The sequence below is a fragment of the Buteo buteo genome, chromosome 10, assembly GCF_964188355.1.
Source record: "Buteo buteo chromosome 10, bButBut1.hap1.1, whole genome shotgun sequence".
NCBI lineage: Eukaryota > Metazoa > Chordata > Aves > Accipitriformes > Accipitridae > Buteo > Buteo buteo.
Window position 1 is genome coordinate 26,001,724 of NC_134180.1, and position 15,197 is coordinate 26,016,920.

Sequence of the window (15,197 nt, forward strand, 5' to 3'; positions counted from 1 at the left end):
TCCACACTGCCCGTGGTGGGAGCCAGCCTAGGTGCTCCTCAAGCCTTCCTCCCTGACATTCAGTGCACCAAAGACCAACGGAAACCTGCTTAGTCTCTTTATTGCTGGGTTAGTTTCCTGTCACATTAGTGAGTTGAATCAGCTCCTGGGGAAGGCAGGTTTGATGAGCATCAAAATAGGCATAAGGTAGCTGGGAAGTGTTGGTGGGAAGGAGAAGAGGGGTGGAGGGAATGAGACACCCTGGTTTTGGCTGTGGTAAGATGTTGGATGATTCATCCTGTATCCGTAAACCTGCAGTGTTAGGTTTCAGTGGTTTTTCATTCCTCTGCCTGTAGAATTAGCTCTGTGTGTATAGGTCTGTCAAACCTGCCATCCCATGAGAGCCATGCCCTAGGTGCTGGGCACAGCATTTGTCACCTGCCAGCCAGCCGTCCGGTGCCTGGTGCCTGTCCTGCACCTGGGCTGGTGCTGCCTGGCAAGCTTCAAGTCACATCCTGGCACCAAGTCACAGTGCCCAGCTGCTGCCTTGGCTTGGGGCTTCGCCCCAGTGCATGGCCAAACTGCTGCACGTCCCCACTCCGCTACCTGTGCCATTCCTTGGCATAAGGGCTCCCATCTCCGGGACGTGAAGCAGTGTTGCAATTTCTGCAGACAGAGTTTAACTTATTCTAGTGGCTGTCCTCTGATTTTCCACCTCAGAGGATGGTGCACTCTAACAGACTTGGGATTTTTTGAATCTCAAGTGCAAACCGAGAGTAGATACAAAGGAGGGAGATTGTAATTGTACAGCATGTGCAAAAACTAAATTCCCTGATTTTTCACTACTAAAATTGTGTGAGGGGCATCCTTTGAGAGGATTTCTTATGTTTGGGTTTTTTGTGTGCTTTTGAATAAGCTGAGCCAAGTCCTTGCTGCTTGCTGGCTTTAGGGATATTCATAGTTTTGCTGAACTACATGAGCCATCATGGCTACAGTCAGCCAACGCTGCTTGCTCTTAGATGGCTTAAAAATGATGACTATGAGGATTAGCTTGCAACGGTAAACTGCATGGGTGATGCCTATTACCGTGATAACTTAAAGACAGTTTGTATCTCTGCTGTAACGATGCTTCTGTTTTAAACAGAAAATGCAGCTGCAACTTTCAGTAGGCCTTGCTTTTTTATTTTTTGCAATTTTTTGCCTGCCTTGAGAGTTAAAGTCATTTTGTAGCTGGCCTTGTTACACAGCGGGGAATTGAATATTTGGTAATAAGTATTTTAAACAATGTTTTAAAGATCCTAGCATGTGGACTTTAAAAGACTCTTTTTTTGTCTTGTTCTACAATATGTCATTTGACACTGTTTATGAAACATAGGCAGATGCCTGTGGATCTGTATTAACATATTATATAAGCTTATTATTTAGCTTAAGATAATCAGGTCTATATGGGGTTTATAGTATAACATATTTTGCCAAGGAGCTTGAAAAATAACATGATAAAGGACTTTTTGTTATTTTAAACAAAAATGTCACTATGGGAGAGATTTTTGAGGAATAATTGGCATATATGGAAATAGTGAAGATAAATGCTTCTAAAAGCCTAAATTAGGTCAGCTGCTCATGTTACTCTAGAATGTGTCTGCATGTATTTTCTTTGCTCCCCAAGTTTTTCCTGTATTTATGGATTTTTGGTGTACTATTACTTTAAATGAAATCGAGGAGAAATTTTGAGCCAGAATAAAGAGTGACTTTGGGTAATCATTTTGTTTTTAAATAAAAAGCAGGGGGAACGGTACTCAAGTAAAAATTTTTCAAGTTACATTACTGAAAAACTTGATGGCAGGTGGGATGCACTGTCTTTGGGCTGTCCATGGCCTGCCAGATATTGTGCTAATTTCTGTCCCTTTGCTTAAGAGCAAACGTGCTCTCCAAATATTTTATCTTTGCTTACTTGGCGAAACTTCTTGTTTTATTGTTGGTGCTGACTGAAGCCTGTTCTGACTGACTTCTGTTCATAATGACTTGGAAGTGTGGGGTTTTTTTGTCTTCTGCCACAATATCTAGGTGTGTAGTCAACCCTCAGAATTTTGCAAGGACTGCCGCCATGCACCTTACCCATCAGACTTTTTCACTGAATTTGGTATAGAGAAAATGTGGTTACACAGGCCACTTAGGAGCAGCTGAGCCATCATGACCTGTGGCCCGCAGTTCTAGAACCACTGCTCTGTTATGTTTATAGCCCTCATTGGAGATTCAGCTGTGGCTTGAGCTATCTCCAGCACCAGCCCGGTCCAGCCAACTTGTCTGAGGTACCTCGATGAATTTAGAAAAACATTTGCGAGCATTTAACTTTATGGCTTTCAAATAGGGGAGTGCGGACACTGTTTCCATGTCCAAGGGGATGCTGTCCTTGAGTTCAGGACAGAGCAAGGACTTAATAAGCATTCCTCAGCACTGGGGCCAGCCCGGTGTTTCCTCCTCTCCTTTAGGCACAGAGCCTTGAACAATTTGGGGCACAGAGTCCTTCCTAGTTAAAAACAAGCTTAATAATAAAATTCACAAGTCTGAAGAGAAAACCTGTAGCAAGGCATATTCCAGAATTGATTTCCTTGCTGATCCTACAACAGAGGCTGAGCAGAGTTGGTTAACTGAGTGGAGAGGGACTGGGGAAGTGTGCAGTAGTTTTTGCGTTTTTTTCCTTTCTTTTTTTTTGTATAATTTTTTTTTTTTTACATTTTTCAAGACAAGACTGAAAATTTAAGTGTTTTGAGGAGGAAAATTTTATTTTGCTTAAGCACTGGACACAGATCAGTTTTCAAGGTTTGTGCAGTGAGACATTTAGTGATAGTGAACTCATTCTTAAAGGGTCAGTTACAGGAATTCAGCCTTCGGTTGAACTTGTAATCTTGTTATTTTTAATTAGGAAAGGGCTGGTACTCTTTCAGTTATGGAGCCATCTTCCCCCAAGACGGTTTCCTTCCCTTTAGCTTTTGCTGCTTTTGAGGTCCACTGCATTTGATGGGACTGACGCAAGCAATTGCCAGCTGCCACAGCTGGAGGCCCGTGTAACAGAGTGACGTTTCTTCACTTTATGAAGGGGCCTGTCCGCTGAGGAGCATTTTCAAACCATTTGCAGCTGAGGAGGTGGGAAAGGCAGCCCCAGCGCATCCTGGTCTGGCTGGCAGCATGTGAATCGCATGTTTCAAAGCTGCCACTCTTGTTCCAACTCTGCAGCCAGCGGCATGTTTATCAGATCTTCCTGACATTTGGCACTGAGCAGATGTTCCCTTTTTTAGTATAAAGTGATGTTCTTGATGTGCTAGCTGAGATTAGGGAGGGGAAAGCTTATAAAGTTTCATGCTTGAGTGGAGCACCTATACGTCAGCACAGAAGGGCTTCTGACAGGCAAAACCAGGCAGGGGAAATAAAAGAACAACCAACAACCAAAACCCCAAACCAAAAAGCCCTCTCCATCTGCTTTTCACTGAATGCCTGGTGTTGCAAGCAGGGTCCACATGCTTCAGTACTGGCCAAAGATTAGAGGTGGTGACTGCTAGCCTGTTCTTCAGATGGATTAGACACGAATGGCAAGTCTCCCGTGTGCCCCCAGGGGTAGCGGCGAAGTTAAAGCTGAAGATGACTGCACGCAAGTTGCTGTTGAGCTGAAAGCTGCACCGTCTGGTACTCTGCATCTCTATCAAAGAGAAAGTATCTTTGAAAGGAAATCAACTCTCTCTCCAGATGTGCATACATCCATATGCACCAACATCCAGAATTCATTATTTCCTCTCTGAAGACCAAAAAATCACCTGCCAGTAATCTAATTGACAGATAAAAGCAAGACATCTTATTGAAAGACGAGCCCTTTGTATGTAGGTGTAGTGAATGACAAGCACTGGTGAAGCTGAGTGGACTGCATAGGAACTGTTTAATGGAATAATAAGGGTTGACTAGAAAAGAAAACAAATTACAGGGAAGTTTAGGAGAGTCGTGGAAAGGAGTGCATAGAGAAAGGGCACAGACAGAGCCGCAGTGTGTCTATGTATGTGAAGAAAAGGAAGCAATCTGGGCCCAAATAAAAGAAATTAAATAAAAAGGAGAACTTTGGCTGTGCTTTTATTTTGGAGCTTGGATGACCTATCAAAAATGATGCTGATGTTATGAATTAAAGGAAAATCTGTTAATGGTTTGTAGAAGTCTGTAATACTGTAATCGTTTAGAAATGTTTGTTGAGTGTCTAATAGTTTCAGTAACAGCAATTATAAAATTTTTTAAGTTGGAAGAGTAGCTATCAACTCTGTGGTTGGTATGCACCCTGAATCAGTTAACACGAGGCACCTTTAATCTCTCCTGATCTCCTTGAGGTTGCTCTCATTAGCCATCAGATAAGACTTTGGATATAAACTCTTTTCACTGCATGGTAGTGTCCCTTGGACAGCCAATATAGCACCACCTATTTTTGGGCAAAAGATGGCTGTGTATGTAGCTCCAAATGGAAGTCAGTGGGGATCAAACATGTGACAACTACTTGTGTTTCTGAAAAACTGCCATAGACTTTTTTTATTTTTAAATCATTCTGAACTAAACTTTAAGAAAGAAAAAACAAAACAAAACAAACCCCACAGATGCCAAACAAACAACAACAAAATCTACCTAAACCAAAAATCCTACCCCTGCCCCCAATCTAGTGAATATGTTCTATAATCTTACTGTGTATTTTGGTACCTTTATGTATACTTATCGATGCTGCCTGAGATGGATGCCAACACTTCCTGTGTTGGTTTGAAAATCATTAGAACTTTTATCAGCACTTTCGAGAGTACCCATGGGTATACAAAGAACTGAAGTCTACATTTGCAATTTAAATAGGTAACATTTTGTTGAGAGAGACTCAGAAGACTTGTTTTCTTAGATAAGCATAGCCTGCTGAGGTCTGATCTATGTTTACATGTGTGCTTTTGTGCATGCTCTTTGATGATGCGTGAATTCCTGTGTGGCTGATCGTGAAAGTAAGTATGGTTCTCTTTCTTCGCCTCCTGAAACTGATTTTATGAAGTCTGGAATTTCCTTCTCTGTCATCTTTAATTTACTCATTTTCAGGAATACAGTAACAGCAGTAGTGTGGGTAGGATGGTTTGAGGAGTTTCAATACCGATTTATTAAAAATACAATGGTTTTGAAACCTGTTTTAGTTATTTTTGCTCTAAGCAAGCATTTAATTTTTATAGGCTTTTTTTTCCCCTTTTGGCCCCAATACAGAACTCTCATGTAAACCAAGCAAAATGCTTCCTGTCGTTGTCTGAAAAGTGCACTTCCATTCATTGTTTCTGTGCAACTTCCTATCCTTTCTATGGTAAAGAGGGATAAATCTGAGACAATTTATCGGCTATCTCTGGGGAAAAGAGACTTTCACAACAAGAAGTTTGAATGCCGTTTGGAATAATGAACAAGGAATGGTAGAAATAGTTTGTGTTTGTTCATTTCTTCCTCTTTGTACAATGACAGTGCTGAAGACTACTTCATCCATTAATAGCAGTGAAAACTGAATGCTACATTTGGTTCTTCCATTAAGGATGTTAAGGCACAATGATTACTTGCATTTTAGGTACTGCTTGTTATCTGAAATAATTCTGTATCTTTTACAGTCTTGATACAAACTTGTGATGAAAGTCAGGCATTTCTGAAATACAGCTGTGTCTTGGAGGGGAAAGCCCTGTCTGAGTAATGCTGGCCACTGTTTAAAAAGGGATAGATGCTCCATGTGACCTGAGATTTACGCAAGATGATCACCTACATTTGAATTTTAGACCAGTTGCTGGAAACTTGTCTGTTTTCTACTACTTGAGGATAACAATGGGAAAAACTCAGCAAACCTTTCTGAAACATTGGTGGACTACTTTGTTTTCAGTTCTTTGGCATGGAAAACAGAAGTTGTGCTTTCTGGGTTTATTTAAATGGAAGTCAACACATTCATGCTGTTCTGTTTATACAGATTGAAAGATGCTTTTATGTTAGTGGAGTGTTTTCCAAATACTTGCTTGGGAGAAGGGATAGGTGGAGAGAGAGCGCATGTATGGATGAATGTGCTTGTTTAGGCATGGAAAAATGCTAGAGTTGAGTTCCTGTAAGCAGCGTTTTGCTGCAAACCTCAAGAGAAGGTAGGGCTCTGACAGTACTTCTGGTCAAAAAGAAGTACAGCAGAGGTTACATAAAGACTTCTTTGTATTCCAGGTACAGATGTTTGTTTTCTAAGATTATGCCTCATGCGTAGCAATGTCTTAAAACTGTGCTCAGTGAATGTTAAACCAAACAGGTTTTTCATTCATTGCCTTTTCTGTTTAATTAGCTTAATAGGTATATAAACAAGACAGCTGGAGTTTCTTTTGTTAAACATGATACTGACTGATTGACATTGCCTAGCTTTGCCTTGCTTGCTCAGGTATTGAAATGAGTTTTGCTATATAGTGAATGAATTTGACTTTGTCATTTACATTTTTTCATAAAATGGGTAGTTTAGGTATAATTCATCATTTCTAAGTATCAGTACATTGCCACAGAAGTTGAGTTTTATTTGATGGTTAGCTTTTCCAGTTGAACTTGCATCAGTTTTACGTCCTGGTAAGGACAAAACATTAATAGAAACTTATTTTTAAGAAAGTGGAAGAAAGAGTTTCTGCTTTCAAGAAGTAATTTGAATTTTTTCCTGCATGCAAAAATATGAGAGAGCTGTGCAGGCAGCACCTGAGCTTAGATCATCTCTGCTAAACAGATGAGATGAACCTCATGCTTTTACCAGTGGCTAGGAGCAGTGGGAATGGATATTTTGCAACACATCCTCCAGAGAGGCATAAAAGATTATTTTGCTTAGAAGGAGAATCCAGCATCAGGAGTTTGTACCAAACACAACAGCAACCCCAAAACGGTATGGGGCATGTCATCTGTAGGTCTGAATGACTCCCAGTGGGCAGGCAGAAGATGCTAGATAGACTTTACTATGCATAACAGAAGTGTCTAGAAAGACTGCAGAAAATAGAGGATCAAAATGCATGGCAGATAAAATGTAATCTAATACATTGAAACATCTTGAATAGTTTGGCCCATACGTGCAATAAGTCTGGGCAGAGTTGATGGTAGTGGAATGGGGATTAATTGGGGGTTGATAGTTGAGGATTGAGAGCACATAGAGCAAGGCTCTGACTGCACATAGCATTAACAGTAGAAACCAGTGTAAAGGTGAAGTATGTAGGTTAATGCTTAGTTTCAGAGGACAGGTTTTGGGTTGTGTTTTTTTTTTCTCCTTGGAGAAAGGGGGAAGGAGCAGGGATGGTGTAAAGAAGTGGAGTTGCTGAAGATTAGTGGGCTTTGAGCACTGGAACGGGGAACCTCTGCTGTGTTTTTGCATAGGCACATGTTTCTAGTTAGTACAGCTTGTATGTTTTAACTCCTCCTACAACCAAATCTTGCCATCTGTACTGAATATTTATTGAGGATCTATTTTTCTTCTCAGTTTAAGTTTTATAGCTTACTCATTTCAAATAGATATATGTGGAGTCTGAGATTCTGGGTGTTTTGTTTGGTTGGTTTGGTTTTTCAAAATGGGCAAAATCAGTCCATGTTCGTGAATCTTTTCCCCTGTAATTTTAAACCTCTCCCCTTTGCCCCTATGGTAATTCAGTCAAAAGTAGTTCCACCATGAAAAATACTCTTTTCTTGCTGACAAGAAGCCTGTGCTAGATGTGGTGGTAAAAGAACTCCCTGAAAACTGAGGATATGAAGGGAAACTTACCCAGCCCTGCATACGACAGCTATGCTGTGTTTGTGTTTTCAGTCCAATGCTTCTGTCTCCTTTTTTTCATATGCCCCCCCCCCTTGATTTTCTGTGCATATCATTTTCTCATGGACTCTTTTGCTCCTTCTGTCCATTTCTGCTGAAGCCCTAAAATGCATTCAAGGGCTTTCATGAACTTTTAGTTAATTCCAGTCCTGTACAGTTCCGAAGGGTGCTGCTCTTCCTTCTGCTCAAGTGGAACCTACTCTAGATTCATTGATACCAGCCAGTGGTTATGGTGCAGTGATTGAGCAAAATCTCATCAGAGTTATTCAACAAATGTAGAAAATGTGAGAATTTAAGAAGTTTTAAAATACTTTTCTTGGGGAATTCCTAGTTTATGTAAATAGTCTTATTGAAGGGTATATCTGCTGCGTTTCAACACAGTCCATAGTTGCATGAGGAGAGGCTTGTAAGACCTAATATGTAGTAGCAACAGTAAAAAAAGTATGTAAGTAAGTGTTGGGACATACTATAAAAATGCCAAACTTTTTTTCTGATATTGGGTAAATGCATAAAAGTGACAAAGAGGAGAGAATGTCCAAATTAGAATGGAATTTATTTAATACTGTAAACTTATTTCTTTTTTCTAATTCCCAAGGCCTCTAAAATATCAAAGTTTTATTGCAATATTGAGCATGTCCTATTGTAACTGCTAGTTTTTTGAAACTTAAATTACTAGGTACACGGTGTAAATAAAAACTAACTTCAAAAACCCACCCCACACTTTAAAATTTATTTCTTAAAGTATCCAGCAATTGCTTTTTTGTGTCAGAGTAAATCTACAACCTTTGTTACTCCCATGCATTTCTGACTATGTACTAAGGCAGAAAAATGATGCTGAAATACACCAAAATTTTGTGTGTCATTGCATTTCCTCCTCCTCCTTACCAAAATCATGGCAGATGTAATGCAGAATGATACTGCTGCTCATGTGCTGTGTTTCGTCAGAGTTGGAACTGCTGCCATGAGCTGTATAGAATAAGAAAACCATAACAGTCTCCTCCCCTCCCCAGCCAAACAGTCTGGAAGACACAAAAATAAATCAGCAGTAGATTTATACAAATAGAAAATGCTTTGGACAGTAATCTTCTACTTTAGTGTTCTATTGGCTAGTGTGAAGGTCCAACGTACAAATATTCCTTTCAATATCTTGCTTCTCTCCCCTGCATCTTTATGGTGGTCATGCTTATTCAGAGAGGAAAATTGCATAATCCAGGAAGAGTCTTGGATGGTCCAACTCCTTGTTAGTGATCATGGTGGAAATACTTCTTTTCAATGAGGAGAAACGCTGCAGTTTCCTCTATGCCACTGCCTCTTGTCACAAAGCACCTGTGGTATTTCCTACCATCTCTTCTTGTCTTTTCCATCTCAGGACTTAAGGCTGCTTGCCAGAATTGACTGATTCTGAGCAGGGATGTCTTACTCAAGTGCTTGCTTAGGAGTGTGAAGCTGTTTTTTCATGGTCATCTGTAGTAAAAGCTGCTTTTTTATTAATGGTGGACATTGTCCATAATCCTCTACACCATTTGAATCACCAGGAATTTGGCTTCCCAGGTGGTCTTCTGTGAAGGGGTGTGCAGGAAGGAATTTAGTAGTTGTTGTTACAGAGCCACCCATACTAAATAAGTAGTAATGACTTATATTTTTCTCATTGAGTGACAGGCATCACTTCTCCCTGTAGATTCTTACTTGCCTCAATCCTTGAGTATAATTTTTTGGTATAAATGCTTCTGCCAGTGAGTAACCCTTTATGAGAAGAAGGTTGTGCCCGTGTGGAAGAGTGGCCCTTTGCCCATGCATTTGTATCTTTAGAAATGAGTGGTGAAGGTTATAGAAAGAAGTTATTACTAAGTCTGCTCAAGTGCTCCGCAGTGAATCTTAAGCTTTTCAGTTCAAGAGAAAATGGCTTCCTCTCCTCTTGTTTTTACAGAACCCTGTTGTCATTCAGAAGTAGGTTTAAGGATCCTGTCTCTTTTCTTCCTTCTTGTTCAGTCATCATTGTCACTAGCTGATGTAAAAAAATGCCCTTAAACTAACCTTCTCCAAAAGAAATTTTGTGAAAGTCTGTCATTTGGGCATACTCTAAATCTCTGCTTGGATAGTTAGCCTTCTCTAAGACTTGATTTTCAGTGTATAAATTGATGAATTCTAGCAGAGTCTGCAGTAATTTATATTACTTTGTACATGACAGCACAGAGATCCCTGGTGTTCCTCTAGTCTGGATTTTGAATTTTTTGTCTTTATGTATAATGACTAGATTTGTGTTATTCCCTCATTCAAAAATCAATTAGAATAATTCTGTCCTTCTTCTAAGGAGTGTTATATCCCATTGGTGTGGCTTGTATCCTCTGGCGCGGTGCATGGGAACCATGCTCGCGTGCTGTGGAGCCCCCAGCACAGAGTCACGCAATTTGCAGGAGCTGGTCGCACTTTTCAGCTGACAACACTGTAGAAATCTCCACAGAGATACAACAGAAAGTATATTAGCCTTTACTGTTTGAATAAAATTCATCATGGTTATGAGTTGGTCTTGGGTTGTTGTATTATCCCCTTTAGTGTCTTACTCCCATTTCTGCTACTTTCTTACAGCAGAACACATGTTACTCATTAGTAGCATGGATGATATGGGAAACAAGAATGTTGAAATTGTATTGAATATGTTCCAGATGTTAGTATCAAGCAAGGTTGGGTCTGCATTAAGATTTCCTTTAAAATATTCTTATTAATTGGAAGTGGAAAATAATTCAATACTAAACGATTCTCTAGAATTTTAAATTGACTAAACATTTGCCATCGTAAAACACATATGTAATAAGCTGTTCTTATAAAACTGCCTAACCTGCTTTCCATCTTCAAAAGGCTTTGCAGGCATTAAGCAACTAAAATTTGATTGTGGTAAGAGCCAGGATTTGCTAACAAGGTTAAATGGATACATGCTCCAAAGTTAAACAAAAGCCCAAGGATGGCTGTGTGTGCACACTTATATTCTCAGCAGAGAAGGGACTAAAGGCTTGTAGCTGCACTAGGATTTAGAAACTGGAAGATACTTTTGACTCTTTAAGTGCCAGTTTGATGGGGATGAGATGCAAGAGAGGATCTGTATGTGTTTGGAGTTGATGAGGCAATATTGATGCGTTAATTGGATGAACTGGCCCTTAAGCAGTGATGATAGTGAATTTTGGCAGGATGTTGGTGTCGCTGATGTAGGTGAGGTCGGCAGGAACGGGGTGTGGGGCTGGAGCGGGAAGCTGGCAGAGCCAGATCCTGGTGTTTGTGAAGGGCAGAGCAGCAGAACAGTAAAGCCCAGGCAGGATGAGGCTGTGGTCTCATATTGGCTTTCAAATACAAGCAGGTGGTGCGGAGGTGATTAACAGTCAGATTAGTAGTGTCATAGAAAGGGCTTTCTGTTTGTTTTTTTCAGAAGTATGCGTCTTGTAGGATTTAAACTACCTTGGGGAAGTAACTAGCTTTCCAGTCAGAGGAAGGGAGCAGGAAGGAAGGAAGATAAGCAGGAGGGGCCTGCGAGGGAGCCAAGAAGAGCGAGAGCAGCTGATTCGGGAAGAGAAGAGCTCTTGCTGCTCCCACTGGAGTGACAGTGCCTCAGAGTGGCACCTACCTGTCTTTGACTGGGACAGATCTGCAGGTACAGTAGGAAGTGCTGGAAAGAAATGCTCTTAATGAATGTTTAGCGAATAGCTCAGGCAGCACTAAGATATGTGCAGTGTAAGAATAGACTAATATACAGCATAATTGGAGAGAAGGTGGCAGAAAGAACTGTCTTGTGCCATGTATAGGCTGAGCATCAGTGGACTTTGTGATCTAGAAGGAAGTTTTCCTTTTGCTTGGCACTACCTCCAGGCATGCAAGCATATACGGGGCATGGCACTATGCCCAGTTTAGTGGTCAGGCAAATATGTGAATTTCAGTGCATGAAGATTGCTGTTTGGTACTGCCAGCGCATTCAAGAGAAATAACGTTCATGAGAGTCTTGAGTTCCTAGGAAGGGTAGTATGGGCCGGGGACATAGCTACACAGGCACCGGTGCGAAACTTGGCAAAAATGCAACATCTGGAGTAACCTCTCTGTTATTTACCCCACCATCATTCCTTGTGTGTGGGCAGTCTTAATTTGGTGGAGCCAGCCTCCAGTAGATACTCTGATCTTCAGTTCAAATTTCAAGGGCTTTCTCTTGGTCACTCATGAGGCTGGTCTGAAAGCAACTCTACCAAATGCAGTAACTCCTCCAAAACATCGGTTTCTTATGCTGAGCGGCTTAGAGCAACTCTGTGCATCCCTTCCTTCAAAACAGAGCTGACAGAAGTGGCGTGCCCCAGGCTGGTGGGGTACGAGCCAGCGCGCGTCTGGATGCCACACAGCTGTACTGGTGTAAGAGTGGGCCTACGCCAGTAAGCCCTGCTTAAGAAGCCCTGCTTAAGACTGGTGCAGCCGCGTGGGCTCACTGCCATCAGAGTGACGGGGTTTCTGCAGGAGACCTGGCCTGCGTCCAGCTGGGACGGAGCACAGGCAGAGCGGGCATGCCTCGGTCTGCCCTTCGCTGTGCAGATAAGCTTGGCTGCACGTGGTTATCCAGGATGCGAACTTCTGCTCCCTCCGGTTGTATTTCCATCTTTGACGTCCAGCTGAACAGAGGGCCTTCAAAGAAGAGCTTTCTTAATGTGCACTTGAGGCGCTGGCGAGGGAGGCAGTTACAGACAGCTTGAATGTACCGGTGGCTATCTTCTTCATGTGGATGAGTCCTTGTGAGGGGAAAATCCAGACATCTTCTCCTCTAACGTAGCAAATTTGTACAGAATAAAGACCAGATGAAGGCTGGAGGGGAGGATTGGTAGATGTACTGCATGGAAATAGGTGTTCACAAGGGAATCCATCTGCTGAGAGGGAGGTATTAGCTCTTTCCCCTGAACCCAGGCTAAGGAAAGCACACGTTTTTGTCAGCTACTCCATTTCTGTATTGTTCTGAGTCTTGCACCTTGTTCTTCATGTGTGTGTTGTGATGGAAGCATCTTAACAAATGTCAACTCCATTCTGATCTGCAAGAAACACTTCAGTGAACAAGCACTTCTTGGCTCTCAGTTTGTTCCCCAGCCCAAGAAATGCTTGTGGAGTTTAGAAATGCTTTTTGTGCAGGTTGTGTAATGCAGTCTGCTGCAGGACTTACACATCAGTGGTTGGGCTAATTGATTAGTAGTAGGTTCTCTGATCTGGACTTGTACATCAGGAAAATGAGGTCTCTCTGCTGGCTGTGTTATTGTTACAAATCCTAAATATTTCTTCAACTGTTACAAAGGGCAACTTTTTCATAGGTTTTTGTTGGGCATGTTTTTTGAGTATCATTGCTTGGACTGGTTCCATTTTTATGCATATTCTTAAAAAGGAATGAAAAAAAAAACCCCAAATAAACCCCAAATCCTCTAAGCTGGTGGTCAGTACTACTATCAGGCTCCTCATACAGAGAGAAGAAAGTTTGTTTATCCTCTGTACCCCAAGCACAGGCATGTGTAATTTATGCCTTGAGCATTGCCTTTAACAAATATTCCTGTTCAGTGGGAGCTGGCAGGATATGTACTATGCTCTGGTGGGTTTCAGGAACGGCACCTTTGGCAGGACAAGGCACTCATGGCCTGAGGCACTGCGGAAATCTCCCTGTGCTCAGGGGCTTTGCTTTTTGCAGATAAAGTCTGTTTTAAGATGGACTTTCTGACTCCTAAATGGCCAGCTGCTAACTGTATCTTGAGTGAACTGTCTTTTTAACCAGCAAAGTGTAGGTCGGTGTTAATATAATTAAACATACGTGTACACCAACATCATGTGATCTCTAGTGCTAAAATAGCTGGATGTAGACTTCACAAAACCAGGCAGAGCTCTGCCATTTGATCAGTTGAGGATTTTCTTTCATTTTGAACTTTTTTCAGAAGAAGCATTTTACTTCAATTGCAGATGTACATTATCTAGAAAAAAAAATCATAATCATGCCTCTACCTTATATTCTCTTTTATGCTTTGCAGCCTCTGAACTGAGTGGTTCATGTGAGTCTCATATCTGAGTGACTTTGGTGCAAATTAGGGGTTAAGTCGATTAGGTTCTCCTGTGACCTTCTGAATCAAAAACATATTGTATCTGTTACTGTCAGGGGTGGGTTTGAGCCATTTTTGAAAAGCAGGGCTGCTTTTCATAAATATTTGTCTTGCTTTCGTTTCCTGAGATATAGTTTAAATGTAAACTGCTCCGTATGTTTCGGCTTTTTTGCTATCTTGCTATATCACATCACACTGTCTCACGTCCTACATAAGAGTATGGCACTACATCATGCTGTGGTGATTATTTGAAAGGGCGTACACTCTGTTTTGGACTAGATATCTGTTATCAGTGTAGATAATTGCTGTCAGACACAAAATAGACTTAGTAAACAAACATTTCATTTTATCATGTGACAGTTGCCTGCTGTTTTGTACAATGTATTTGAACAACGTTTGCTATAAATCAGCACTGCTTCAAAAGCAACAAATCCAACTCACCCAAATCCTTCCTGATGTAATTACCTTTATACTAGAGATTAACTTTTCATTGTTTTATATACATGATAGCATTTTTCAGTGTTTGGAGATAACAGTGTTTGACAGAAACAAATAATTCACATCTAAGACAAACCAATTCCTCCTACCACTATCACTGCTTTGTTTTTTCTCCTTTGGGTTTTTTTTTTTGGCTTTTTTCCCTCTTTTATCCTTGGTTTCCTCCCTGGTAAAGACAAGACTACCTTCAGTTTTGGAATTCATACTTTAAATTTAGACTTTCAGAGAGAAATGAACCAAGGAGTTAGCATATTCAGGAGAACTTAAAAGGGCAATGGAAATAAATGTCTTCATTTGATGGACAATGAACATGAAACCTCTGCTTGTATTCCCGTGGGTTTTGTGACCAAAAGGATGATCATTATTTGGCAGGTGCAATCTATGTATTGCTTTTTTTCTCCAAATGATGTGCATCTGTGTCTTCCTCTGCAGGTCCTGTGCCTAGGAGTGAATGTGTCTTATTGCCTGTTAACAATTCGCACCCAGTCCATGCCTTATTGGAGAGTTTTACAGTCTTATCTGGCTGTGCAAGCCGAGGCACAACAAGCCTGCCTCAAGAGGTGCACGTCCTCAATCTCAGAAATCCCGAGGAGGGTCTTGGCCATCATGAAAGAGAGGTAAAGGGGAAATTACTTTTCATCCAAATCCCTGGCTACAAGTGTGTCTGCAAATGGGATCGTTCTACATTAATTTGCTGAGTACAGTTATTTCTGAATTGTGACCAGAAAGACTACAAAGAAGCATGCGCAATTTGCATGGATACTGTCCACCTATACTTTGCATGTCATATTAGT

General features: G+C 41.1%; 1 protein-coding gene across 2 annotated transcripts in view; it reads left to right on the forward strand.

The window, feature by feature from the left end:
- TGFBR3 (transforming growth factor beta receptor 3) overlaps positions 1 to 15,197 on the forward strand; it is a 125,535-nt gene that overhangs the window by 36,636 nt on the left and 73,702 nt on the right. For both annotated transcript variants that reach the window (XM_075039018.1, XM_075039019.1), the window contains exon 3: positions 14,836 to 15,020. In XM_075039018.1, the coding sequence (XP_074895119.1) occupies positions 14,836 to 15,020 (185 nt within the window). The remainder of the gene's footprint in view (positions 1 to 14,835; positions 15,021 to 15,197) is intronic.